A 25,762-nucleotide genomic window follows, 5' to 3' on the forward strand; every position below is an offset into this window, starting at 1 on the left:
CGCATTCCCATATAGTGGATTCCCTGGTGACATCCGGAATCCGTTTCTTATTGTTCTCGGACAGAGTTTTTCCTCATCAAGTACTCCTAAACTCGCGGTCCTGTGCAATACTGAAGTTTGATTCTTAGGATTCTTTCCTGAGAGGAAATTTGGAAGTCAACGGCTGTCTCCGGAGGGAGCCGAGAAGGCGAAGGTCACTTCCGGCGGGGGGAGAGAAGTCTTTTGTTTTTGTTTTTGTTTCTTCCTGATCCGGGATGGAGGTGGCGGAGGAATTGCGCTTGGAAGAGGGGATCCTGCAGTTCGGTGAGCGACCGTTGATGTCTCCGACCCTCGGCCCTGGGCTAGACAGACCTAACGTTCTCTGGTCAATTCTCTTCCCTCGGCGCTTTTCCTCCCGAGCCCGGGGTCCTGCTCCGGTGCCGTTAAGAGTCTTTGGGGGCTTTTTAAGAGGTCTCGAACACCTTAAGAGGCCTTACAGATTCCTCAGACTCCTGAGGCCTAGCTGGACCTGCGGTTTCCTCGCGCACCTCTCCCCACAGGACAATCTCTGGGACCGCTCGCTCACTGTCTTCCTATCTCCCTGCAGCCCGCGAGCCGCGTCTGGGCCTGGACTCGGGATGGAGACCTGGAGAAGGCTGTACTCAGAGCCTCAGAGACTTCCCGCCCGGGCCGACCCAAGCCGTCCTCCCTCTAAAGAGCCTCCCCCGGGGCTTGGCCCTTGGCCCCTCTCTTGCCGAGGAACAGCGCTTGGGGATCTGGTGTATCGGGGAGCCCCTGCAGCCGGGACTGCTCTGGAGGCCGCTGGAAGAGAAGGCTGTCTCTGAGCAGAAGGGCAAAGGAGCGAAACCATGGCAGGAGAAGGTTTGAGGGGATAGGGAGTCCCCTCTCCGTGATTGAAAGGCAGAACCAGAGACCATTAAATTTTCAGGGGCTTCATCCTAGATCTGTCACAGGAGAGGTTGTATCGAGGTTTTTTTTTTTCCACCTTGGTCCCCTCAAACACATGGACTTTCTTTCTTTTTTTTTTTTTTTCAGGACATGTCACCAGGCCCATGGGGAGATGTGTGTGCTTGTGAGCAGAGTTCAGGCTGGACAAGGTAGGTTACAGGAGAGTACTTAGTGAAGATGCTCCTTTAAGGCTTTCTGTTCTGACATGGGATGGAACCAGAAGCTGACTAATTCCCCACCCACTGATCTTTTGTAGTGAGTGTTCCAGAGGCATGGGATCCTTTAGGACTCAGATTGCCCAGGAACTGGGATTTTCAGGCAGGGCCTCTTGAAGAGGTCTCCTGAGCTAGCTCTTGCTCTGCTTTCCAGTTTGGTGCAGCGGGGCAGAATGGAGGGTGAGGGAAACGTGGCCCCTGTGTGGAACAGTGAGAGACTCTACCTGCAGGTGTATCAAGTTGTACCGCCAGGCTTTGAGCTGCTACTGTGGCCCCGGCCTCCCTCTCAAAGCCTGAGCCCTACCCAGCCCAGGCTAGAAGAGGCAGCCACGGCTCTAGTGACAGAAGTAGAGTCCACTATACCACAGGAAGTGGCCTCCCCTGGGGAAGATGCAGCAGAACCTTGGACAGGTATGTGTCACATAAATGCTGGCTTCCCAAATTAACATCAAAACAACCTATTGATGAGACAAAGCAAAGCTAATGGCTCAGGAAGGTAAGAGAGAATACTACAGAGTCTTGGCAGCTTTTCTGAGGGGGATGGACAAAGCCTGGCTATTTAGTGAAATCTTGAAGTCTTGTATAAAGTGGATCTTTCAGTGTGGGATGGAAGTGGGGCTTCATTAGGATTGGGCAAGGATCATGACATAATAGTTTAGGATTTGTGGACACAGCAAGGCTAGACTTTTCAGGCAAGAGTGTTGTTCAGAGTCTTGGGGCATAAACTATCATTTTATGCTTTCTATTGAAGAGTGATTGGGTCTTTTCCTTAAAATGAACAATACAGATATTGGTAACTTTTATGTTTCTGTGTAAGTTTCCTGAAATAGTAGGGTAATGCTAATAAAGACAGCAAGCTATTGATAAGGCTTCCAATTTCTTATGTTTCTTCTGTCTGGGGTGGGGATGGGGTTCCTTTATTCTCAAATGAGCTGAGGTGAGGAAATGATCTCAACTCACCCTAAGTGTGTACCAGTTGAGGGAAATAGGGGACTCTGGGATGGCCTCCTTCTAGGGATTATCCTGATGTCTTGGACACTCTGGTTCTTAGGAGTGCTTCCTCAGGAGGCACCTGAGATTAGACAGAAAGATAATCAAAGTCTGTGGCTCATGCTCCAGGGAAAAGATGAGTGTCATTGCTCCCACTGAAGTTCAGGGACTGAGTCATTCCTGCAATTTCCTGATGACACCTGCATTACTACCTGCCCCAGTCTCTAACCCCAGCACCCATGCTTGCATTGCAGATCCTGGTCACCAGTCACCCTGCACCATGCAGGCAGAGCGTATGATGAGCTCTGGACCTAAGCCCCACACCCAGGACCAACTTTCTAGAGAGAGCCAACCACTTGACCCATTGCCTCAGGTTGGCAGTTTGGACAAAGAAGACCTACCCCAGACACATATGCCACCTGAACCTCAAAGCAGCTCCACTACCCAGCAGGAGCTGGAGAGCAGTGAGGCCAGTTCCTTATCTTCTGCCAGCACTCCCCAGCTGCGTGCTTACCTGGTCAAGAAGTCATGTAGCCCCCGTGATCAATGCCTATCCAGAGCAAGAACCTCAGCACCCGTGGCCCACCAGACTGGTGAGCAGCTGCACCCTGGCCTCCCTGCATGCTTGCAGAGCTCTCCTGGCCCAGCAAAAAGAGCCCCAAAACAGGGGCAATGGTACCCGTGTGGGGAGTGTAGCAAGGCCTTCTTGCAGCTATGCCACTTGAAGAAGCACGCATTTGTAAACACAGGCCACAAGCCCTTCCTTTGCACTGAGTGTGGCAAGAGCTATAACTCAGGAAAGCTTCAAAGCCCACATGCTGGGACACTGTGGAGTGCAGCCCTTCCCCTGCCTGCAGTGCGACAAGGACTACAGCACCCGGCGAGACCTTAGAGAGCAACAGGTGGTACATTCAGGTGCTCGGCCCTTTACCTGTGACCAATGTGGCAAGGCCTTTGCTTGTCGGCCCTCTCTGCGGCTGCACCGCAAGCTGCCCCTGCCCCTTCCCCATGCCCGTGCCCCGTGTGTGGGCAGCTCCTGGCGAACCAGGGCTCTCTGTGGAATCACATGCTGCTGCACATGGGGGAGAAGCCCTTCCTGTGCCCACACTGTGGCTGGGTGTTCCACCAGCAGGGCAGCCTGCATGGGCACTTGAGGCTGCATATGGGGGAGCGCCCTTACCACTGCCCACACTGTGCTGACGCCTTTCCCCAGCTGCCTGAACTGCAGCGCCACCTCATCTCCCACACTGGGAAGGCCCACTTGTGCCCTGTGTGGGAAGGCCCTTCGAGACCCACACACGCTGCGTGCTCATGAGCGCCTGCACTCATGCGAGAGGCCCTTCCTGTGCCCACAGTGTGGCCATGCCTACACACTGGCTACCAAGCTCCGGCGCCACCTCAAATCCGACCAGACTGACAAGCCCTACCACTGCCCCACCTGTGGCATGGGCTACAGCCTCGCCCAGAGCCTGAAGCAACACCAGCTCAGTCACCAGCCTGGGGCACCCTCCAGCTCACCCTGTGCTGAGCCCACTGTGGTGCTACTGCAGAAAGTGTCAGAACTGCAGGCACTGGCTCCCTGGCCCGGGACGCCTTCCAGGTCACCATTTCCGAGCACTAAGACAATTGCTTTGTGCTGCCTGAGGAGCCGGGCCCTGCCCCCCACCTGGTGCTCCTCCGTAAGGACACAGGCTTTAGTACCTGGGCAGAGGTGGTGGAGGTGGAGATGGGCACCTGACAGCCTTGCCTTTCCCGGAAGAGTTCTATGTGAAGACAAGTGTTCTCTAGCTGCCGAGTGTATGCATCTTTCTCGTGTAGCACCCGATAGAGATTAGTCTACTGTGAGAAGCAGGTCATGGTCTCCCTCCTGCTTGTGGACTGTCAGATTGTTTCCCATGACTGTCAGGTAAACGTAGGCCTCAGATCTTACTGAACTTCAAGTAGAGCTTGTTCTGTCTCCATCCCCAGGACTCAGATGCTGCTTGATCAGACCAGGGGCAGGAAATCCAGACAGCAGTGTGAGATAGCCAGCAACACTGCCCTGCTGGGCTCCTGGTGCTGCGGTGTTCCTGTCTGCAACTCTCAGGGACAGGGATTTTTGAACCAAACGACGTGAAGTTTGAGGGTTAAGAGGCCCTCAGCTCCCAGCTCACATGTGTCTTTCCCCAGGCTGTGGGTCATTGTAGCTGTAGGTTAAAATGAGAAGGGTGGTCAGGGAAGGCCTCTCATAACGTGACACAAGCAGAGACCTGCACTTCAGGGAGGAGTGAGCCCAGCCAATTTCTGCAGAAGGGTTCCAGGAAGAGCAAATGGTACTTGCAAAGCCCAGTGAGTTCCAGCAAGAGCAAAGAGCAGAGCAGCCACAGAGGGCCTGGTGGGGGTTGAGGGTAGGTGCATTGGCGCCGAGGGAAGGAGTTTGGGTGGATGTGTACTCTGGGAGGAGAAAATGATAATCCAAAGACCGAGTGAGTCACAGAGAGAAAGCTGATACCTAGTTTCTGACTTAGCAAAATTAGGATTTGGGCTGGGAATGGGTTGAGTTTGGAGTGCCTGTGGGAGAGATCTCAAGCAGTCAGAAGGCACAGCTTGGGGAGAAAAGCCTTGCTTAGAGGGAGAATCAGGGAGACTCAGGGTCTCTGAACCTGGGGGAGGCCAGGACCAAGACCCAGGAGCCCAGCCCTCCAGGCTCAGTGAGAGGGACAGCGTGGAAGGCTCCTTAGGAGATACTAAATAACCATCCAACAAAATAGGAAAACTTGCAGAGTATGTCACAGAAACTGGTGGAGGAACGTTTCAACAAGGAAGCTGAGGGCAGCAGTGGCTATTGCTGTTGAGAGGATTGACATTTGGAGAAGTCACTGGGAGCTGAGTGAGAGCAGTTAGAAGCCAGATTGGATTGCTTTGAGGAGTGGGAGAGGCCAGAGACAGGAGGAACATACATCCTTGTTCCATCCCTCTCTGTGCTACAAATAGGTGTTGTGACCTGTTTTACAGATGAAAATAAGATTCAGAGCAAGTAATTGGCCAAGACCACACAATCAGTAAGCTACAGAAGGATGATTGAACTGTGGAGTGTTCTCTAGCTTCCCAGCACTTGATCACGATGTGAAAAGCAGTCACAGGTCTCCTTCTTTGCCCCTGAAATTAACCCAGCCACCCACCCAACCTGAATAACTTCTTGGCAAAGTGTCATTCTGAGACTGTCCAAGGGGAGGGAGGACAGCAGGATCATGGTGATCTGTGGAGAGAGGCCAACCATCCAAAGCCTGAAAAGAAGCTGCCAATAGTGTTGAGTCAGCCAACGCTGTTTCTTGAAGCCTGCATGAAGCTCGGTAGGTTCTACGGTTTTCTAGCTCCTGTTTCAATCAGGGTCATTTCAACTCAAGTCAGTTTATCCAGCATTGTATCCTGGGGTCATACTCATCGTTTGATACCAAACTGTGCAAGGAAGTGGGGATGCTTTGGGAGTGGGGAGGCCTGTCAACACCCCACAACCCTCAAGCCAGAACCTGGGGTGCTCACACCCGCTTGCCGCATCCCTACACAATGGAGCTTTTCTCTCCGTTAAGACTCCCTAGTCATGCAGAACTGGGTTAGATCAAAGTCAACAAGTTCAAAAACACCTGATTTGGAGCCTGTTCTGCCAGTACTTGTGGCTACTGTGAGAATGGGAATTGGAGAATATTGTCCAAACTCCTTACATTACAGATGAGAAAATGGAGGCCTGGAGAGGTCATTTGCCAACGTGTGAAACCAGTGAGCAGCAGAAGCAGTGCAGGCCTAATTTAATTCTCTTTCAGTTAGAATAAAATGCAGTGACTGTTAGACTGATTGCTGGAATGTTTTTTTAATTGAGAAAATATTTTCCCCGATTGCACAATAATTCTTGTTCATCAAAATGTTGAAAGTCCCTTTATTCCCTACTTCTTTCCTATATCCCCTGACAGTCACTTTTATTTAAGTTTTGGTATCATTAATCTACAATTACATGATGAACATTATGTTTACTAGACTCCCCCCATCACAAGTCCCCCCCACAAACCCCATTACAGTCACTGTCCATCAATGTAGTAAGATGCTGTAGAATCACTACTTGTCTTCTCTGTGTTGCACAGCCCTCCTCGTGGCCCACCCCACATTATACATGCTAATCGTAATGCCCCCTTTCTTTTTTCCCCCCCATTATCCCTCCCTTCCCACCCATCCTCCCCAGTCCTTTTCCCTTTGGTAACTTAGTCCTTTCTTGGGTTCTGTGATTCTGCTGCTGTTTTGTTCCTTCAGTTTTTCCTTTGGTCTTATACTCCACAGATGAGTGAGATCATTTGGTACGTCTTTCTCTGCCTGGCTTATTTCAGTGAGCATAATACCCTCTAGCTCCATCCATGTTGTTGCAAATGGTAGGATTTGTTTTCTTTTTATGGCTGAATAATATTCCATTGTGTATATGTACCACCTCTTCTTTATCCATTCATCTACTGATGGACATTTAGGTTGCTTCCATTTCTTGGCTGTTGTAAATAGTGCTGCGATAAACATAGGGGTGCATCTGTCTTTTTCAAACTGGGCTGCTGCATTCTTAGGGCAAATTCCTAGAAGTGAAATTCCTGGGTCAAATGGTATTTCTATTTGAACTTTTTGAGGAACCTCCATACTGCTTTCCACAATGGTTGAACTAATTTACATTCCCACCAGCAGTGTGGGAGGGTTCCCCTTTCTCCACAACCTCGCCAACATTTGTTGTTTGTCTTTTGGATGGTGGCGATTCTTACTGGTATGAGGTGATATATCATTGTGGTTTTAATTTGCATTTCTCTGATGACTAGCGATGTGAAGCATCTTTTCATGTGTCTGTTGACCATCTGAATTTCTTCTTTGGAGAAGTGTCTGTTAAGCTCCTCTGCCCATTTTTTAATTGGATTATTTGCTTTTTGTTTGTTGAGGTTTGTGAGCTCTTTATATATTTTGGATGTCAACCCTTTATCATATCCCCTGACAGTCACTTTTAACAATTGGATATATATAGTACTGAATTTGAATGTAGCTTCTTGCTATAGGGCAAAGTTGCTATGAAAATGTTAATGCCTTTTCACAGATGCAAGTTTAGTTACACAATGTCTGGCTGCTTATCCAAACATCAGAGAGTGCAGGAGATAAAGGATCTTTTTATCGTGGCTTGCAACCTTGATAGTTTAAAAAAATATTACAATAGAATGAAATTATTTGGGTCATATTTAGGAAACTTTAAACAATACAAAACATCATAGACTGTGAAGAGCTCCATTGCTAGACATGTTCAGGTGTGGATCATAGCTCTGCACACTTGACTAGCTGCATAAACTCAGATAAGTTATTTAGTTTTTCTGTGCCTCAGTTTCCTCATTATAAAATAGGGTTGTAGTACCTGCCTCATCAGTACTATATGCATGGCATATGTTGAGCAGTAATGCAGCTGAAAGGTGAAGATGAAGGTACATGTTTCCCATAGGTACTGTTCATTTGGGGCAGGTTCATGCCACTCACACAGTAGTTTTGCTCTTTGGGTGCATGGTCCTCTGGGTGTACTTTATCATACACTGAGGCTGTACTCTACCAGAATGTGAGGGTGAGGGTCATACAAGGAGAAGAGTGAGGGCATGCGAGGCGGGGCTCTGGCCCTCTCCCTAGCCCTAGCTTTATCGCTGACTCTATACAACTTTGCTCAGTTAGCTTCCCAACGCAGAGGCTGCATTTCCACATAGTGACATGGGGAAATTAGACCAGATCAGTGATTCCCAAACTTGGCTCCACTATGGAGCTCCTCTGCTAATTTTTTTCCTTCAATGGAATCCCATATTTTTAAAGGTTTTTATTAAGTAGAAACTGATGTATTCACATTTTAAAATCAAAATAGAGAACTGCTTATCAGATCAAGGAAGACAAAAGGTAAGTAACCACCCAAAAAAGACATAATTTCAGCCAAAAGGAAATAATTATTTTTGTCTTAAAGTAAATTTGTAAGTTTTTGAGGGTTTAAAAATATTTGAGGTTTTTTGTTGTTGGTAAGGACGAGACCAATCTAGTACATGAACAAAGCCCTAGGCTTCAGAATATCTATATTTAATATCTGATCTTTCCAGTTCTGAAATTCTGTTTATCAAAATGTAATATTACTGGTTTCAGTGATTAGAGAGCTTTGCTTTACAGTGTAACCTGGGCTTTATCCATGATTCTCTTTGATGCCACCTTGTTGGATAGAAATGCACCCCTCATTAAGGCCTTTGCTTTAAGTGTGGAGGTATGTCTCTGTGGGCCCGGAAATGCCATGGAACCTGCTGGGCCCCGAGAGTTCCAAGAACAGTCATGGAGTCCTGGGGCCTTGGAGTGGACCCTGAAGCCTGAGGGTGTGCTGGGTCCGCTGGGGCCCTGCACCCATGGCGGTGCCACTCGGGTCTGGCAGGACTCTTGGATCCTTCCTGAGCCACTTTGACAGAAGGGATGCTCTCCCTTTATCCTCTCCATATTAAAAATGGTAGGTGTGATCTTACATTCACCCAAGAAAACACGGAAGCCATCCAGCTTAGAGCCCACTTACTAATACTAGCCTCCGTTAAAAAGGAATAAATTTTCACTTTTCATTGTGAAAATTTTGAAGCAAAATTTAAAAGAACAATGGAACACTCCCCTTACCACCTAGATTTAATAACTAATAACATTTTGCTGTACTTGTTTCATCTTTGTTGTCAGTTCTGTATACTGTGACTCAAAAGTTTAAAAAATACAAGTGTATGTCATATAACACCAAATTAATAATAATACTTTCATATCATTGAACACCTTATCTACCTTTAAATTTTCTTGTTTATAAAAAAAGTCTTAGAGGTGATTTGTTCAAAAGTCTAAACTGATCATGGTAATCCTGTTCCTTTTGTGCATTACTTGTTAGGTCTCTCTTAGGTTTCTTTTATTCTAGACAGTCTCTCCCTTGCCACTTTTATTGCCATGTCATAAATTTGCCAGAGAAACTGGGGTCATTTGTCTTACTAGATGTCCTTCCTTCCTTATGGTATTGTTTAACTTATTTATCATCAATTACAGTATTTCCTGTAAACTGGTAATTAAAGATAGAAGTTTGTTTCAGTCCAGATTCACTATTTTAGAAAGAACCCTTCACAGGTAACGTTAAGTATTGTTGCATCATGTCATATAACAAGGGTATTATATTGAGTACTTACTATGTGGCAGCATCATGATCCTTTACAAACATTATGATATGCTTTGCAGGGGTAGTTCAGTTTCTACTTCATAACTAGAAACTTAACTCTGAATGCAGCCAGACCTGGCGGGAGAGACAAGGGATCTGTGGACTCCAAAGAACTGCGACAAGTGAGAGCACAAAGGTGACAGGGTGTGAGAGCTGGGGAGTTCTCTACAGGGACATAATGGTGGGGACAAGACGAAACAAAACCAAATGTATCAGAATGGCCTAGAGTCTCTTGCTGGTCTTGCCATTCCTGGACCCACAGTGGCTCATGACTTCCACAGTATTCATGCCATTTCTTCTTGCCAAAGAGCCCATGCTTGCCACCTAACCCATCAGTCATAACCATGCAGAAGACAAGCTGGGAGCCATTTGGATTGGGTCCAGCATTTGTCCTGGGTCAGATGTCAGGACTCACATTCTTCAAAGTGAGATGCTCATCAAAGTTCCTCTAAATGGGCTTACCACTGGTACTGTGATGGTGTGTCAATTCATCACCCTGTCACATAAACCTAGGAATCAATCTGGAAAGCAGGAACCCTTATAACAAAATCTCATCTTCCCAGTGCTGAGAGAACCAGGCTTTTCTGCTTTGGAAGACTGTCTGCAAACAGCTTCTGGGAGACATGGCCCAAGACCTGCCTGTTAATGGCCATTTCTGTGCATGAGCACACCAGGGACTCAGCAAGGCTGCAACTCCAAATCAGTGTGTCTGCGGAGAGGCCAGTGTGAACTTCTTGGAGCTTTTTAGCAACATCCTTGTGAGGTGAATGTTGTAATCTGAGTGCAGATGGGGAGACTGGGGACTGGCCTCCAAACCAGTGCTCTCTTCCTGCTGTGCTTGTCTGGGCCTCAGGCGTTCTGAAAGCACAGGAACAAGTGAGCACCCGGTAGGCCCCTAGCTCCCCAGAACCCTCAGGAGAAGAGGCGCCATGTGCCAGCTGCTTTGGCCTCCCTGCCAGCTGCCCCTCCTCTTGCCTCTTATCCCTCTCTCCAGATTGACTCAGCACTGGCCCAGCTTGGTCAGCTCCTCAGGGAAAGGAGGATCATCTGCCTTGAAGCAGGTAGGGTGAAGCCACACCATTCTTCTCTCCACTTGTTAGGAGCCCTGCCCTCTTTGTACTCAGTATGTAATTTTTTAAGAAATTAGTGAGGTGAGATCTTTTCACCATTGCACTAAAAAAAAAGTAGGTTCATTGTCAATCAGAAAACAGTAACTATAAATTAAAACCAGAATAAGACACTTACATATCCATCAGAGCAGTTAATGTGAGTGATGGACAACCTAGAGATTGGTGAGGATATGAGCAACTGGAACTCACACATTATAGTGGGAGTGGAAGCTAGTTCAACCAACCACTGAAGACAACTATTTATCCGAGTGACTTAACCAGCAAATCCATGCCCGGGCATACACCCGACAGAAACCACTGCTTATCTACACCAGAGAATTTACACATGGATCACGGCAGCTCTAGTCATTATACCAAAACTGGAAACTAATCCAGATGCCCCTCATCATATGAGTGAATGAATAAAACAGGCTGTATTCATACAATGAGGTACTACACAGCTTTAAAAGGAACTGGTACACACAACATGAGTGAATCTCAGAAACATGCTGAGTGAGAGGTCAGACTCAACTAGGTATAAGCTGTAGGTTTCCATTACATGAAGTTCAGAAACAGGGAGAACTGATCTACAGTGATGGTATTCAGTGGTTCGTCTAAGGGATGATGTGAAAGAGTCTGTTGGGGATGAGGATATACTCTCTCAGTCTGGTGGCAGTTACATGGGTGTATGTATAAAAATTTTAGCTAAACAGGATTTGTTCTAACATTACTGTAAATAAGTTAGACATCAATTAAAAGTGTATAGAAAAATAGGTATATTATATATTTATATGTATGTATGTATGTATGTTTACATATACAAATATGTGAACTGGGCCACCCAGGAATTAAGCAGATTTGTGGGAGTCCTGGTCCCCAGTTCTCTCCTAACCATCTCTCTCGCCTGCTCTGCACTGGGCCCCTCCCCATGAAGTTCCCAGACTGTATATGACTTCGTTTAGACCCCAAACTGCCAGGCCTGAAGGACAGCAAGGTAAGAACCTGTGCTCTCAGTGTACCTGCTCTTTGTCCCTCTGTCCTAATTAGGCCCAGGACTAATATTTACCTAGTATGATGCAAACAGGAAATGCAGGAGGGATGAGAGCAGGGGGTGGGGGATGGGCAGTGTAGGACCAGCAGCCACTCCAGGCCTGGCCCAGAGCAGATGGGCAGGGAGAGGGAGAGGCCTTGCCGTGGAGACCTGAGGATTTGGGCTGGTCCTTGTTCTGGGTCAGGCAGCTGATCCTGGGAGATGAAAGTAGACCAGAGGCCCAAGAGGCCCTGGAGCTGGCTCCTGCTCCCAGGCAACCACTACATATAAACATACCTCCACAATTTCCAGACAGAAAAGGGGAAATAAGAGCCCTACATCAGTGCCTGAGAGGCTGGGGAGATGGTGCCAGCCTGCCCCCACTGTGTCCTGGGGCCGGTGGGCAGCTCTCACCTGGTCTCTGTTTTCTTGTATCTCTGTGTTGTGATTACACAAACCTCCCCATTGGTTTACACCAGTATATTTACTTATTATTAAGCGCGTACTATACTTCATGGACTTTACATTCATGATCTCCTTTAGTCCTCTCAGCAAAGTACTATTCCCGTTGTACAGATAAGGAATGGAGGCACACAGAGATTAAAGTAGCTGTCACCATGTGTTAGGGTTGGAAGGAGCCTCAGAAAGATCATGTGGGCCTCCTGGCCCAAGCTGGCCTGTGTGTCAGGGCAGGAGGGGCTGGGTGAGGGCAGTTCACTGCTGTTCCCTTTGTGACTTCCTCCCAGACCATTCATTGTCCTCTAGGTGGACCTGTCCTTCCGGGTGGCAGGGGTGGACTATCTATCCACTTGTCTTCATGGCCCTGACCTGCTGACCTCTCCCTCTCCATTGATTTCTTCATGTTAGTTCAACATTAACCCAGAGGGGTCAGGATGAGCCCTCAGAGTCCTGGAGCTGACACACAATGGCGCACGTCCGAGGCCTGTGTGTACCTGGCTGCCTGGCCCTGGCCACCTTATTTAGCCTTGTGCACAGCCAGCATGGTAAGGGGAACACGGGATCTGGGGCAGGCTGGCCGACTGGGATGTAGGTCCATGGGCTGGAGTCTTGACAGATGACAGTACTGGCCCCCAGACAGGTTCCAGCCCTTGGTGCCAGCTTAGGGAATGAGCCGGCGCTCAGGGTTGAACAGACAATGTGGCTGCTCCTCTTTTGCAGTATGGGGAGTGGGCTGGGGCAAACAATGAAAGGAGGGTTACTAGCAGGTTACTGTTAGCAGTCTGGAGCTCTGTGCCATGCCAGACATCTTTTGGAAGCCAGCAGCCTGATGGCCAAGACAGTCTGGCTCTCTGAGGCCACATTCCCACATCCCTCCTACCACAGTGTTCCTGGACCCTCAGCAAGCACTATTGCTGCTCCAGCGGGTCCGACGTGCCAACAGTGGCTTCCTGGAGGAGGTGCGCAAGGGCAACCTGGAGCGAGAGTGCGTGGAGGAGCAGTGCAGCTACGAGGAGGCCTTCGAGGCCCTGGAGTCCCCCAGTGCCACGGTGAGGCCTGAGGCTCAGGGTGCCTCTGAGCAGGCCCAGCTGTAGGGCCACAGATGAGGGGAGTGAGGGACACCACAGCTCTAACCGTTGATAACTGAATTTCATCTCTGTCCCATTTCACTGGGCTGCCAACGTGAGCGATCTCAGCCTTTCTCTGAGGTCCCAACGCCTGGGCTGTGTCAAGGTCCTAGGGTTTGGTGAGGCTCCAGGACCCTAGAGGCCTCCTTAGTCCTCAGACATCTGTCTACAATGGGATCTCTGGAGCCCCTGCCCCATGTGGCCTCTCAGCTTCAGCTTTCCTGTTAGGTCTGTGTCACCCTTGGGTGTGGGACTCTGGAGAGGCCAAGAGCTTGGGGCCTTGGCCTGGTGTTCCAGAGCCAGAGCGGCCTTTCTGTTCCTTGAGCCTCTGCCTAGGCCCCATGCCCTCCTTTTCCTGTCCACCCCACCCAAGGGAATCTCAGTCTTGGTTGGAGTGGGGAACCTCCCATCTCCTCAAATACTCTTGTTCCCAGTGGGCTTGGGCTTTGGGAAACAAAAGTAGGAAATTGCCGTGAACCTCCCCAGAGCCTGACTCCTGCGGGCCCAGGGTAAGGGACAGAGGAAAGTGTACGCGGGAGACATGAAGTTTACTAAAAAACAAAACCAACAGGCCTTTGCCACAGCCTCATGCCAGCCCTTGTTTTTCAGGATGCATTCTGGGCCAAGTACACAGGTGAGCACTGGGGGGCTTGCTCCGGGGAGGGAGTCCTGGGGCACAAGTTAGAGACTGTTCTACCCCAGAGGATCTTCTGGTCCATCCAGTCACCATCCCTCCATCCATGTCTTTCCTTCCTTCTATCCATCTGTCTGTTCATCTCTCTGTTTCTGAATGTCTGTTTATCCATCCACCCTTTATTTGAGCCCATCCTTTCCCTACCCCAACCCCAAAGGTGTTTTTGGGTCTTTTCCAGCTTGCGAGTCGGTGAGGAAACCTCGAGAAAAGCTCACTGAGTGTCTGGAAGGTGAGGAACTGCTGTGGGGTGGGGACAGGACACAAGGGGAATAACCTGGGAGGACAGTAGGGTGGGTTAGGAGTTGTGCCCAGCGGTGGCAACCTCTAGTATGTGACATTGTTTTGCTCCTGTGCTCAGGGATGTATCTTTGTGCCTGTGTGGTCTGTACTCTGTACATCCCAGTCAGTAAGCTGATTAATGTTGGAAGAACAAATGAATGAATGGATAATGCATTAATGTTTATGGCCTCATTCTCATCTGAGCCCCTGCCCACACTGGTCAGCCTTCCCAGATCTTCAGGGTACAGATGATGTCACATTCCTTCTCCAGAACCTTGAGTGGCTCCCCATTGCTCCCAGAATAAAGCACAGGTATCTTAGCCTGGTGAACTTTGCAGGTTCTGGCCTTAACCTTCCCTTCTAGCCTTAGCTCCCATTGCACCATCAACCTGGACCCCCAGCTACCCTGACAGTAAGCACTTCTCTAAACATGCCAAGATGTTTCTACTTCCTGGCCTTTGCTTGCATTGTCTTCCTCCCCTGGAGCCACCATCACTGCCCACTGAAAATTTCCCTACCCTTCAAGGACCAGATAAATGCTACCACTTTGCTGGGCCTGCGGGAGCCTCCTCTCTCCTCCACAGCATTCTGACTACACAGGTAGCATGACACATGGCTTCCTATGTGGGACTCTTTCATCACTGCCCATACTTTCATTTGTTAAATGACTTATTCAACAGACATTTCCCTGCTAGGTGCCAGGCACTATGTCAAGTGCTGGGGATTTTAAGGGGACCAAGGAATTAACAGTCTCATAGGAAATCTTACAGGAAAACAAAAATCCAACACACCAAAGTGATTGCTGGAAAGTTCTATTGCAGGTGCCACTGGAATGCTAGGAAAGGAGCCGGTAGTTTGCTGGCAGAATCAGGGACAGCTCCAAGAGAAATAGGGTTTTACCTGGATTTGCAGGATGTATTTACAAATAAACGAGAGCATTCCAAGGCAGAGAAAACAGTGTGTGCAGAGGCCTGAGGCATGGGGAACTAAGATAACAGAACTGTAGAGCAGGGCCAGATTCTTCAACCTACTTGCCATGAGAAGCCACTGAATGGAGCTCCACGGGGGCAGGGGCCCACCTTGACTATGCCTGTCTTACTCATTGCTATGTCCTCAGTACCCGGCATGGTGCCTATCAATGGCTGTCACATGGGCACTCAGGGCATATTTGGTGATTGCTGTTCAACAGATTGGAGAACTGGTTGCAGAGGAGGTGCTAAGTAAAGGCAGGCTAAGGGCCATGCACCAGAAGGGGCTTACAGGGGATGGACAGAGCTTTGATAGGGCAGGGGGAGCAAAATCCTCAGGGTAAGAGGCCTGGACTGGAATCTCTGCAGGTAACTGTGCTGAAGGTCTGGGTACAAACTACCGAGGCAATGTGAGTTTCACCCGATCAGGCATCGAGTGCCAGCTATGGAGGAGTCGCTACCCACATAAACCTGAGTGAGTGTTGGGCAGGTCTCTTTGCCAGCCTGCTGAGCACAGGGGGCCTGGAGATATGGGCAGGGTTGAGGGGTGGGCATGGTCTTATGCTGAGCAATTTCCTATTCTAGAATAAACTCCACCACCCACCCTGGGGCCGACCTGCAGGAGAATTTCTGCCGCAACCCAGATGGCAGTACCACTGGGCCCTGGTGCTACACTACAAACCCCACTGTGCGGAGGGAAGAGTGCAGCATCTCCGTCTGTGGTAAGTTAGGGGCAACTGACAATCCATGGCCAAGGTCCAGGGGTCTTCTTCGAGTCTGGCAGCCTGGGATGGCAACCAAGATCCTGGCTACCTTCAAGCCCTATAATCCAGGCTGTCTCCCTGCAAATAGGCTTTCCTTCCTGCTCAAGGCACCCTTCCCCCAATGAAGCCCTCCCTAGCCACTTCAGCCCAGGCACCCTTTTCTGGTCACCTCACAGCTAGCCTTACAGAGTCCAGCACTGCATGATTCTGCCACTACTCTTTCTCGTGATGTGGCAGCAGCCACAGTAGTGCTGCAAACCCCACAAAATCATGGCCAACTGCAAGAGCTCAGGGACATAACGCCAATAAGCAGTTATTTCTTATGTTCAGCTGTGCTCACTCGTGTGTCTGTGGGGTTCACTGACATAGGCTAGGTGCAGCTGGGCTCCTTGTGAGGGTTGGGTCACAGTCTGCTCTGCATTGCTTATGCTAGGGCTGAGGCAGAATGCCACGATCTTCCCATGGTAAGGGCAGAAGTAAGAAATGGCGAGCAGAAACACACAACATGTTGTAAGACCAGGCTCAGAACTGGTAGTTAGCTCTGCCCATGTTCCATTGTCCAGAGTGAGCCACATGGTCAAAGCCAAAATCAAGAGATGGAGAAGTACACCTTTGCCTATAAAATCACAGGGCAAAGGATATGGATCCAGGCAAGGGTAAGGAATTAGTGCAGTAATCAGACTACCAAACATGACTGTGTTCTTTGTCCTTGGTGCATCCCTGTGGGACTCTGTCTCAGCCTGAGACTGGTCTTATGTAGCAGGTCACCAGCCATGGTAACAACAAAAGCATCTCCTATATGGCATCAACCCTGCCCCCTGCGCGCGCGCGCGCGCGCGCGCGCGCGCGCGCACACGCACACGCACACACACACACACACACACACACACACACACACACACACACACACACACACACACACACACACACACACACACACACACACATATATTTGTGGCAGGCATGCTGAAACGGACCTACTGCCTGGGTAGACAAGACTGCAGACAGTCACTTCCAGTAGATCATAGAGAGCCAAGGAGGTGAAACCTAGTTACTTCTCTGGCTTGTGATCACCTATATTTTGTTTAAATCTCTCACCAACCCTGCAAGAACGGCATTAATAATCCCTTTATAGGCAAGCGGACTGAAGCTCAGAGAGTTTAAGTTGCTGGAGGTCATATAGGAAGGAGGAGTGAGGCAGGGATTAAAATCCTATCTGTCTGGCTCCACATGTGGTCCCACATACTTTGTTCCCTGCTCCTCACCCACCAGGCCAGGGGGGCGTCACTGTGGAGCTGACTCCACGCGTGGGAGGCTCTCTAGTGAATCTGTCATCTCCGTCGAAGCAGTGCATCCCTGAGCGAGGCCAGCAGTACCAGGGCCGCCTGGCAGTGACTGCACTCGGGTCCCCCTGCTTGGCCTGGGCCAGCAGGCAGGTCAAGGCCCTGAGCAAGGACAAGGACTTCAGCCCCACAGTACCTCTGGAGGAGAACTACTGCCGCAACCCAGACGGGGACGAGGAGGGCGCATGGTGCTATGTGTCCGGGGACCCTCTTGTCATGGAGTACTGTGACCTTGACTATTGCGGTGAGAGTGCCAGGCCGGGAACTGAGACAGAGGACAAAGCCTGGAGGGACTACAAATCCTTCCCATATCTATGGCTTGCCATGCACAGATTTAAGTGCCCTCATTACAGCCTTACATTCACCAGGTGGGGGTAGACCTAGCTCCATTTTACAGCTGAGTAAACTGAGGCCCGAGAAGTTAAGTTGCTTAAACCCAGGTGCACTTGTGCTCTTAACGTCGACACCAAATGGCCTCCAAGGCCTGTTGGAGGTTTACACAGGTCTAGTGGGTGGGTGAGAAATGGCTCGGCCCAGCCCCAGCCCCAGCCCTAGCCGGTGCCTGGGTCTCTACAGAAGAGCTGGTGGACGAGGAGGCAGGAGATAGGCCTGGTGAGGACCTGGACTTGGCCATCGAGGGTCGCACCTCCATCCAGGAATTCCAGACCTTCTTCAATGAAAGGACTTTCGGCTCAGGGGAGGCAGGTGAGGTGGAGTGCGGGCAGGGTGCCGGGTGGTGGCGGCACAGGGCACCTCGTGTTACAGTTTGTTCTGCAGACTGTGGGCTGCGGCCTCTGTTTGAAAAGAAGTCGGTGGAGGACAAAACGGAACATGAGCTATTCGATTCCTATATCGACGGGCGCATTGTGGAGGGCTGGAATGCGGAGATCGGCCTAGCACCCTGGTGCGTCTGGGTGTCGCCCCCTCCACTGGGCTGCAGCATCTGCCTACTCCTGCTCCCACCCCTAGGGCCTCCTCTCTTCCCTGCAGGCCCTGGCTTCTTAGGTTAAGATAGCAGAGGTCTACAGCTTATGGAACACTTGGAGTCTGGCAGCCTGGGATGGGGTTTTGAGATGGGGTTTATTACTTCTCACATTCAGAGGAGAAACTGGGGCTCAGAGAACTTAAGTGTCTCGTCTGAGTGACACTGTGAATGGGTTGCACAGCAGGACTTGAATCCAGTTCTTCTGACCCCAGAGCTGTGCATACTCTGGAGTGGAAGAAGGGTGTGTGTGTGTGTGTGTGTGTGTGTGTGTGTGTGTGTGTGTGTGTGTGTGTGTGTGTGTGTGTGTGTGTGTGTGTGTGTGTGTGTGTGTGTGTGTGTGTGTGTGTGTGTGTGTGTGTGTGTGTGTGTGTGTGTGTGTGTGTGTGTGTGTGTGTCTGTGTGTGTGTGTGTGTGTGTGTGTGTGTGTAGTGGAAGAAGTGTGTGTGTGTGTGTGTGTGTGTGTGTGTCTGTGTGTGTCTGTGTGTGTGTGTGTGTGTGTCTGTGTGTGTGTGTGTGTGTGTGTGTGTGTGTGTGTAGTGGAAGAAGGGTGTGTGTGTGTGTGTGTGTGTGTGTGTGTGTGTGTGAGTGAGATAAGCAGAAGGCAGTCCCTTGGTGTCATATGGATGCCCCAGTCCCCAAGGGCAGCCAAATCAATCTGGGGTCTGGGCCCAGCAGGCAGCTCTTTCCAGTTAATTCTTAAACCTGGGACTTTATACTTCTAGAGCTGGTGGAGGGGCAGCTCATAATGCCTCCTGTGCCCCCTCCCAGGCAGGTGATGCTTTTCCGGAAGAGTCCTCAGGAGCTGCTGTGTGGGGCCAGCCTCATTAGTGACCGCTGGGTACTCACTGCTGCCCACTGTCTCCTATACCCACCTTGGGACAAGAACTTCACTGAGAATGACCTTCTGGTGCGCATTGGCAAGCACTCTCGTACCAGGTATAGAACTGGGGACCGTGGTGCCTGGCAGGGATCTGAGTCCTCCAGAGTGACCATGAGGGGTGCTGGGGTGTGTGGGAGATGGCTGTACATCTCCCACAATAGAAAACCCATCCATTTCTACTGTACAGTCCATTTGACCACACTGACTGAGGCTTGGAGCTAGGAACAGAGAAACTAACGCTTCGTGGAGAGCTCCTTTCCAGACCAGGCTGTGGCCCAGGTGTGACCTTTAACTAGAGGCTGTTTAGACCAAGGCCTATGGCTTGCCTCCTCTCCTTATCTGCCTGGACTGTTTGACTCCAACGCTCTGTCCAACTTCAGGCCAGGAAAAAAGCTGCCAGGGGGTCTGCCAAGGCAGGAGCCAGCCCTCTCCCTTCACTGCTGGCCCACTGTCACCCTGCCTCCCAGAGACAGAGGGCAGGCAGTTTCCTTCCCTAGGGAACCAGCCAACCTGCACTGGGTGGCCCACAGCTTCTCTGTCTCTCTTTTGGGGTCTGTACAGGTATGAGCGAAGCATTGAAAAGATCTCCATGCTGGAAAAGATCTACATCCATCCCAGGTACAACTGGAGGGAAAACCTGGACCGCGATATTGCCTTGCTGAAGCTCAAGAAGCCCATCACCTTCAGCAACTACATCCACCCCGTGTGCCTGCCCGACAAGGAGACAGTGTACAGGTAAGGCTCTGGGCCCTGGGCTGGGTTCTGGGCCTGACAAACACTGAGTAGCCTTGCAGAAGTTCCTTTCCCAGGCCTCAGTGTCTTGGAGTGAACCCCAATGTTCTCTCTGTTCTGGTATTTTAGACTCAGGCCTATCAGGGATGGTGTTGGGGCCAGGAGGCTCCTGGAGGTGTTGGTTCTCACTAGCTCCTTCTCCCTTCTCAAAGACTGCTCCGGGATGGATACAAAGGGCGCGTAACAGGCTGGGGCAACCTGAAGGAAATGTGGACAACCAGTGTTGGTGAGGTGCAGCCCAGTGTCCTGCAGGTGGTGAACCTGCCCATTGTGGAGCAGCAGGTCTGCAAGGCCTCCACTCGGATCCGCATCACAGACAACATGTTCTGTGCTGGCAAGTGCCCTGGGAGCGGCAAGGCAGGAGGGAACAGACAGGCCTCCTGGTGGGGTTCTGAGACATTTTAAGAGCATGGGCCTGTTCAAGTCCTGGGTCCAATCACTTGCAGGCTACGTGGCTTTGGGGAAAGTTGCTTAACCCCTTGGAGGCTCAGTTTCTTTCTCTGTGAGATGAAGAAAAAGCCTTTATCCCATGAGGTTGTGTGAGGATAGTGTACGTAAGATACTGTATATAAAGTGTTAGGCAGGCTGCTAGTTACTTGCTAAGTTGTCAATAGCCCGGATAGCCACACGAGGCTACAGGTACAGGCAAAGCCATTCATTCATTCAATTATTGAGTGCCTACTATGATCCAGGGAGTATTCCAGGTTTACAACAAGGACCCAAATGGACAATGGCTGTGTCCTCAGAGAGCTTCCTTCCTAGAGGGAAGGAGTGTCAATAAACAGATCTAGAATAGCAATCCGTGCTAAGAAGAAAAATGAAGCAGAGTAAGGGAGAGAGAGGTGGAGACTGGGCTGATCATCTCAATAGAGTGGTTGGAGAAGGCTGGAGAAGGCTTCTCTGAGAATAGACTAGCAATGAAGGAGTGAACCAATCTACAGGAAGTATATGCAGGCTGAGGGGCAGCCGGTGCAAAGACCCTGGGGTAGAAACATGCTGGGCAGGTTTGAGGAGCAGCAGGGAGCCCTGTGTGGCTAGAGTGCAGTAAATACAGGAAGGGCAGCAGATAAGGGGAAAGAGGTGGGCAGGCTGAGATCGACACTTCCTTTAGGGCTTGAAAGACTGTTTTTTTTGAGGTAGGAAGTTATTGGAAGGTTTGGGGCAGGTGAATAAATAGTAAATTGTCTAACTTAATTTTTAAATTTTAGTGTTATTTCAGAGTCACAGAAAAGTTGCAAAACTAACACAAAGAATTCTTGTACACTGTTATCCAGATCCTGCCCCTGACTTCCATTTATAAATACACACACACATACACATGTGCTGTTTGAGAACAAATTATACATATGACGTTTGTTTATCCATATACTTGAGTATTTCCAAAAAACAAGATGTTCTTATATAACCACAGTATAATGATTAAAATCAGGAAATTAACAATGATACAATACCGCTGTCTAATCTATAGACCTTTTTAAAGTATTATCCAATTGTCCTACTTACTAATGGCTTTTATAACAAAATAAAAAAATGTTTTTCTCATCCAGAATCCAAGATCACACATTGTATTTAGTATCACCCGTTTTTTGTCTTCTATAACCTTGACATATTTGACAAGTATAGGCCAGTTATTCTGTAGATTGGTCCTCAGCTTGCTTTGTCTGTGTTTTTCTCATGAGCATATTCAGGCTGAATGATGTTGTGTCCCTTTTAGTGTGTCCCATTAGCACACGTGATGTCACTTTTTCCCATAACTGGTCAGAGATTAACTTAGGCCTCTTGGTTAAGGTGGTGTCTGCATTGGCCAGGTTTTTCATTGTAAAGTTCTCTTTTTCTCTTTGTAATTAATAAATATATTGTGGGGAGCAGCTTTGATAATGTCTATCCTGTTTATCATCAAATCCTTCTCTCGACTACAGTGGCTGCCAAATGGTGATTCTGTAATTCTGTCGTTCCTTCTACACTTTATTGTAAAGAACACCTTTCCTTTCTTTCATTCTATCAGTGTGGTCTCATGGGTCCTTACTTTATTTTAAGGGTTATAATTTGTTACTATTGTTATTTGATTTTCAAATTATCTCAGTTTTGGCTGGTGGGAGTCCCTTCAGCCTGGACTCTGTGACTTATGGAGCTGTCCCTGTTGTCCTCTGAGTACTTTCTTGCTTTTGGGACAGCAGGATGTCCAGGGTCATCCCATTTTCCTTCTAGTGGAGAAAGGTATTTAAAAACCAGGGTCTGGGGCCAGGGATGCACATTGTGATTGGGCTGTCATTGCTTCTAGGCACTTTTAATAGTCAGAACTAGAAAATATATGTATTATGCATATACCAACCTCTGTACCTATTTTTGTTTCTTCTTATCCATCCATGTGTTTCTTTTTGTACATATGAGCAGACAGATGTATTCTTATTTCTCCTTTCTTACACTCTGGGCAGCATACTATAGATATTCTTTTGTTCTTTGTTTTATTTTTCACTTAATGTATCCTGGAAATTCACACTCTATTGTTTGTAGAGTTTTTCCTTATTCTTACAAAAAATGTTTATAGCCACATTATATTCCATTATATGGACGCATCATAGTTTATCCAACCATTTTCTGTGTATGGGCATTTAGATTGTTTCCAATATTTTGCAGTTGAACATCTTTTCATATGCTTAACAACCATTTTTATATTATTTTTTGTCAATTTCTATTCATGTGTTTTTGCCCATTTTTGTCCCTTTCCTATCAATCTGAGTTCTTCATATGTTAGTAATATAAAGCATTTCTTTGTCATACACATTGCTGAAATTCCCTCCCAGTTTGTTAGTTTTTTAACTTTTATATATTTCTTGCCTTTCAGTTAAAATTGTCTTATATAGTCAAACTTAATAATGTTTCATTTTATTGCATCTGGATTCTGAGTCCTTATACCCAGATCATAGAGAAACTCACTCATGTTTTCTTTTAGTACTTGGTTTCATTTTTCAGCTCTTAGATCTCTGTGTCACTTGGAGTTTATTCTTGTATGTGATGCAAGGTATGGATCTAATATATCTTTTTTCAAATGGCTAACCAGCTGTTCCTACATCATTTATTAAAAATTCTATCTTTATAACCTGATCAAAAAATGGGTGGAGGCTCTAAACAGACACTTGTGCAAAGAAGAAATTCAGATGGCCAACAAGCATGTGAAAAGATGCTCCACATTGCTAATTATCAGGGAAATGCAAATTAAAACCACATAGAGGTATCACCTCAGACCAGTTAAGATGGCCAACTTCCAAAAGACAAAAAACAACAAATGCTGGTGAGGATGCGGAGAAAGGGGAACCCTCCTACACTGTTGTGGAAAGCAATATGGAGGTTCCTCAAAAAACTAAAAATTTAAATACCATTTGGCCCAGGAATTCCACTCCTAGGAATTTATCTGAAGAAAACAAGATCCCAGATTCAAAAAGACAGCTGCACCCCTATGTTTATCACAGCACTATTTACAATAGCCAAGATATGGAAGCAACTGAAGTGTCCATTAGTATAGAATGGATAAAGAAGATGTGGTACATATACACGATGGAATATTATTCAACCATAAGAAGAAAACAAATCCTACCATTTGTAACAACATGGGTGGAGCTAGAGGATATTACGCTCAGTGAAATAAGCCAGGTGGAGAAAGACAAATACCAAATGATTTCCCTCATTTGTGGAGTATAATAACGAAGCAAAACTGAAGGAACAAAACAGCAGCAGACTCAGACTTCAAGAAGGGACTAGCGGTTACCAAAGGGAGGGGTTTGGGGAGGATGGGTGGGGGGGGGCAGGTAGAAGAGGATTAAGGGGCATTATAGTTAGCACACAATATAGGTAGGTCACAGGGAAGGCAGTACAGCAGGAAGACAGGTAATGACTCTACAGCATTTTACTACACTTGATGGACTGTGATAGCACTGGGGTCAGGGGGCGACTTGATAATATGGGTGAATGTTGAAACCACAATGTTGCTCATGTGAAACCTTCATAAGATCGTATATCGATACCTTAATTAAAAAAAAATTCTATCTTTGCCCCAGTGATTTGAGATGTCACCTTCATCACATATTTAGTTTCTCTGTATGTTTAAGTTAAGTCTGTTTCTATTCGAAGACATTCTGTTCTGTTCTCCTCTTCAGTTTTCTATTCTGTTTGAATTACAGAGGCTTCAGAGTCTATCTTAACATCTGGTAGGGCTTGTTGTCTCTTGCAGTTCTTCTTTTCCAGTGCTTTCCTGGCAATTCTTGCATGTTTGTTTTTCCATGTAAACTTTGGTATTAACTTGTTTAGCGCCAGTAAAGTAAATTTGTAGGTGTTTTTATTGAGATTATGTTAAATTTATCAATTAATTTAGGGAGAACAGACATCTTTTTGATGTTGAGTCATTCTATACAAGGACAAGTAATGTCTTCCCATAGGTTCAAGTGTGAGTGCTGCAATTATGATTTTTTTCTCCTTGGCATCTTATTTGATAGATTTGTGTTTTTCTTGCTTGTTTTTCTTGAGCAAATTAGCTAGTGGTTGCAATAACAAACAAAAGGCACTTAGGAATTTCACTTGTTAATTAAGCCTATTTTTCAGTACTGTATGTTATTAATTTCTGCTTTTATCTCTCAAAATTTTTTCTTCCTTGTGCTTCATTTGTTTTACTTTGCTGTTCTCAGTGCTTTGAGCTGACAATTTTGTTAATTTATTTTGGACATTCATTTTTTATTAAGTAGGGTTATGCATTTCCTCTGTCCATAAAAAACACTTATGTAGTGTTTTCATTATTATTATTTTTTAGAAATTCTGTGATTTCAGTCTGTACTCCTTTTTTACTCAAGTTTTTTAATAGGAGGTTTTTAAATTTCCAAATGGGGGGGCTCTATTGTGTTTTGATTTATTGAATAATTTTGCATTTTTGCTGCATTATGATCCAACAGTATCTATAATATTTCTACTTTATGGAACTGATTTTTTTTGAGAGGGAGGGAGGGAGGTGTATTTCTGTAAATATTATATGTGTGCTGAAGGTGTGTAGGCATGTTTTCTATTATCCATGTGTATAGTCTGATATGTATCTGTAAATGTTACTTGTTATTTAGGTCATTTATATCCTTTTTATTTTCAGTTCATTGGATCTGTCTTGTAATGAGTTTGTGTTAAATTCTTTTATTAATATATTTTTATCTGTCTCCTTGCATTACTAAGAGTCTTTTACTTTATAAGAGCGATTGCTGTGTTATTTGGTGCAGATATTCATAACTTATTTATTCATTTTTGAATTGTGGTTTTAAGCATTTAAAAATGGTCCTTTCTTTAAATTATCTTCAGTTTCAGGATCATGATCCCTGTTTTCTTTTTGTTTCCATTCGCCTGATATACCTTTGCCCATGCTTTTAATTTTGTTCTGTGAATCACTTTGTTTTGTTTCTTAAAGTTTCTTATATAAAGCATAGCCGTTCATATTCACTGATATGATTGAATTAGTATTAACTCATATTATTTTGTGTATTATGTTCATTTGTTGTGTTTTTACCCTGTGATGTTTTCTTTATTTAAAAAAATTTATAATATTTGTATATTTTATATAGTTTGCATTTTTGTTCTATGGATTATCTTTGGCCTTCCACCTGTTTGACATGCCCTTCATTCCTTATTTTCTTCTATAATATTTTATTTGTCTCTCATACCCACTGGCTACACAACAATCAGTGCATTTACTTTCCTCTTGCTCTTTCATATTTTTAGTTGCATTTTTTTTTCTATTTGTTAGGACAATCAGTCCTTTTGCTGATGCATTCATTTCTTGGTTGGATGAAGCTTGTGCACTGACAGATTCTTCAAGAAGGGTTATGGGTATCAAATTTCCTGAGTTCTTTTTTTTATTAAGGTATCATTGATATATACTCCCACGAAGATTTCACAAGGAAAACAATGTG

The 25,762-nt window shown here is 47.1% G+C and overlaps 2 protein-coding genes across 6 annotated transcripts in view; both read left to right on the top strand.

Moving 5' to 3' along the window:
* ZNF408 (zinc finger protein 408) lies at nucleotides 1-8,970 on the top strand. The gene is given in 9 exon segments (XM_017670343.3): nucleotides 1-303; nucleotides 587-861; nucleotides 1,036-1,097; nucleotides 1,318-1,574; nucleotides 2,408-2,948; nucleotides 2,950-3,140; nucleotides 3,143-3,422; nucleotides 3,424-3,733; nucleotides 3,736-8,970. Coding segments are annotated over 9 exon segments (2,121 nt in total). The 5' UTR covers nucleotides 1-254; the 3' UTR covers nucleotides 3,892-8,970.
* F2 (coagulation factor II, thrombin) overlaps nucleotides 5,276-25,762 on the top strand; it is a 23,906-nt gene continuing 3,419 nt past the window's right edge. The window contains exons 1-17 of one of the 5 annotated variants that reach the window (XM_073216507.1): nucleotides 5,276-5,485; nucleotides 9,414-9,529; nucleotides 9,957-10,156; nucleotides 10,388-10,454; nucleotides 11,437-11,496; nucleotides 12,400-12,536; nucleotides 12,877-13,040; nucleotides 13,728-13,752; nucleotides 13,991-14,041; nucleotides 15,429-15,534; nucleotides 15,645-15,781; nucleotides 17,096-17,410; nucleotides 17,743-17,871; nucleotides 17,932-18,070; nucleotides 18,920-19,087; nucleotides 19,593-19,766; nucleotides 19,976-20,157. In XM_073216507.1, the coding sequence (XP_073072608.1) occupies nucleotides 12,458-12,536; nucleotides 12,877-13,040; nucleotides 13,728-13,752; nucleotides 13,991-14,041; nucleotides 15,429-15,534; nucleotides 15,645-15,781; nucleotides 17,096-17,410; nucleotides 17,743-17,871; nucleotides 17,932-18,070; nucleotides 18,920-19,087; nucleotides 19,593-19,766; nucleotides 19,976-20,157 (1,669 nt within the window). In that variant the 5' untranslated portion in view covers nucleotides 5,276-5,485; nucleotides 9,414-9,529; nucleotides 9,957-10,156; ... (1 more) ...; nucleotides 11,437-11,496; nucleotides 12,400-12,457. The other 4 variants (XM_073216511.1, XR_012122698.1, XM_073216510.1 and 1 more) reach the window with 4 other exon arrangements.

The sequence above is a fragment of the Manis javanica genome, chromosome 11, assembly GCF_040802235.1.
Source record: "Manis javanica isolate MJ-LG chromosome 11, MJ_LKY, whole genome shotgun sequence".
NCBI lineage: Eukaryota > Metazoa > Chordata > Mammalia > Pholidota > Manidae > Manis > Manis javanica.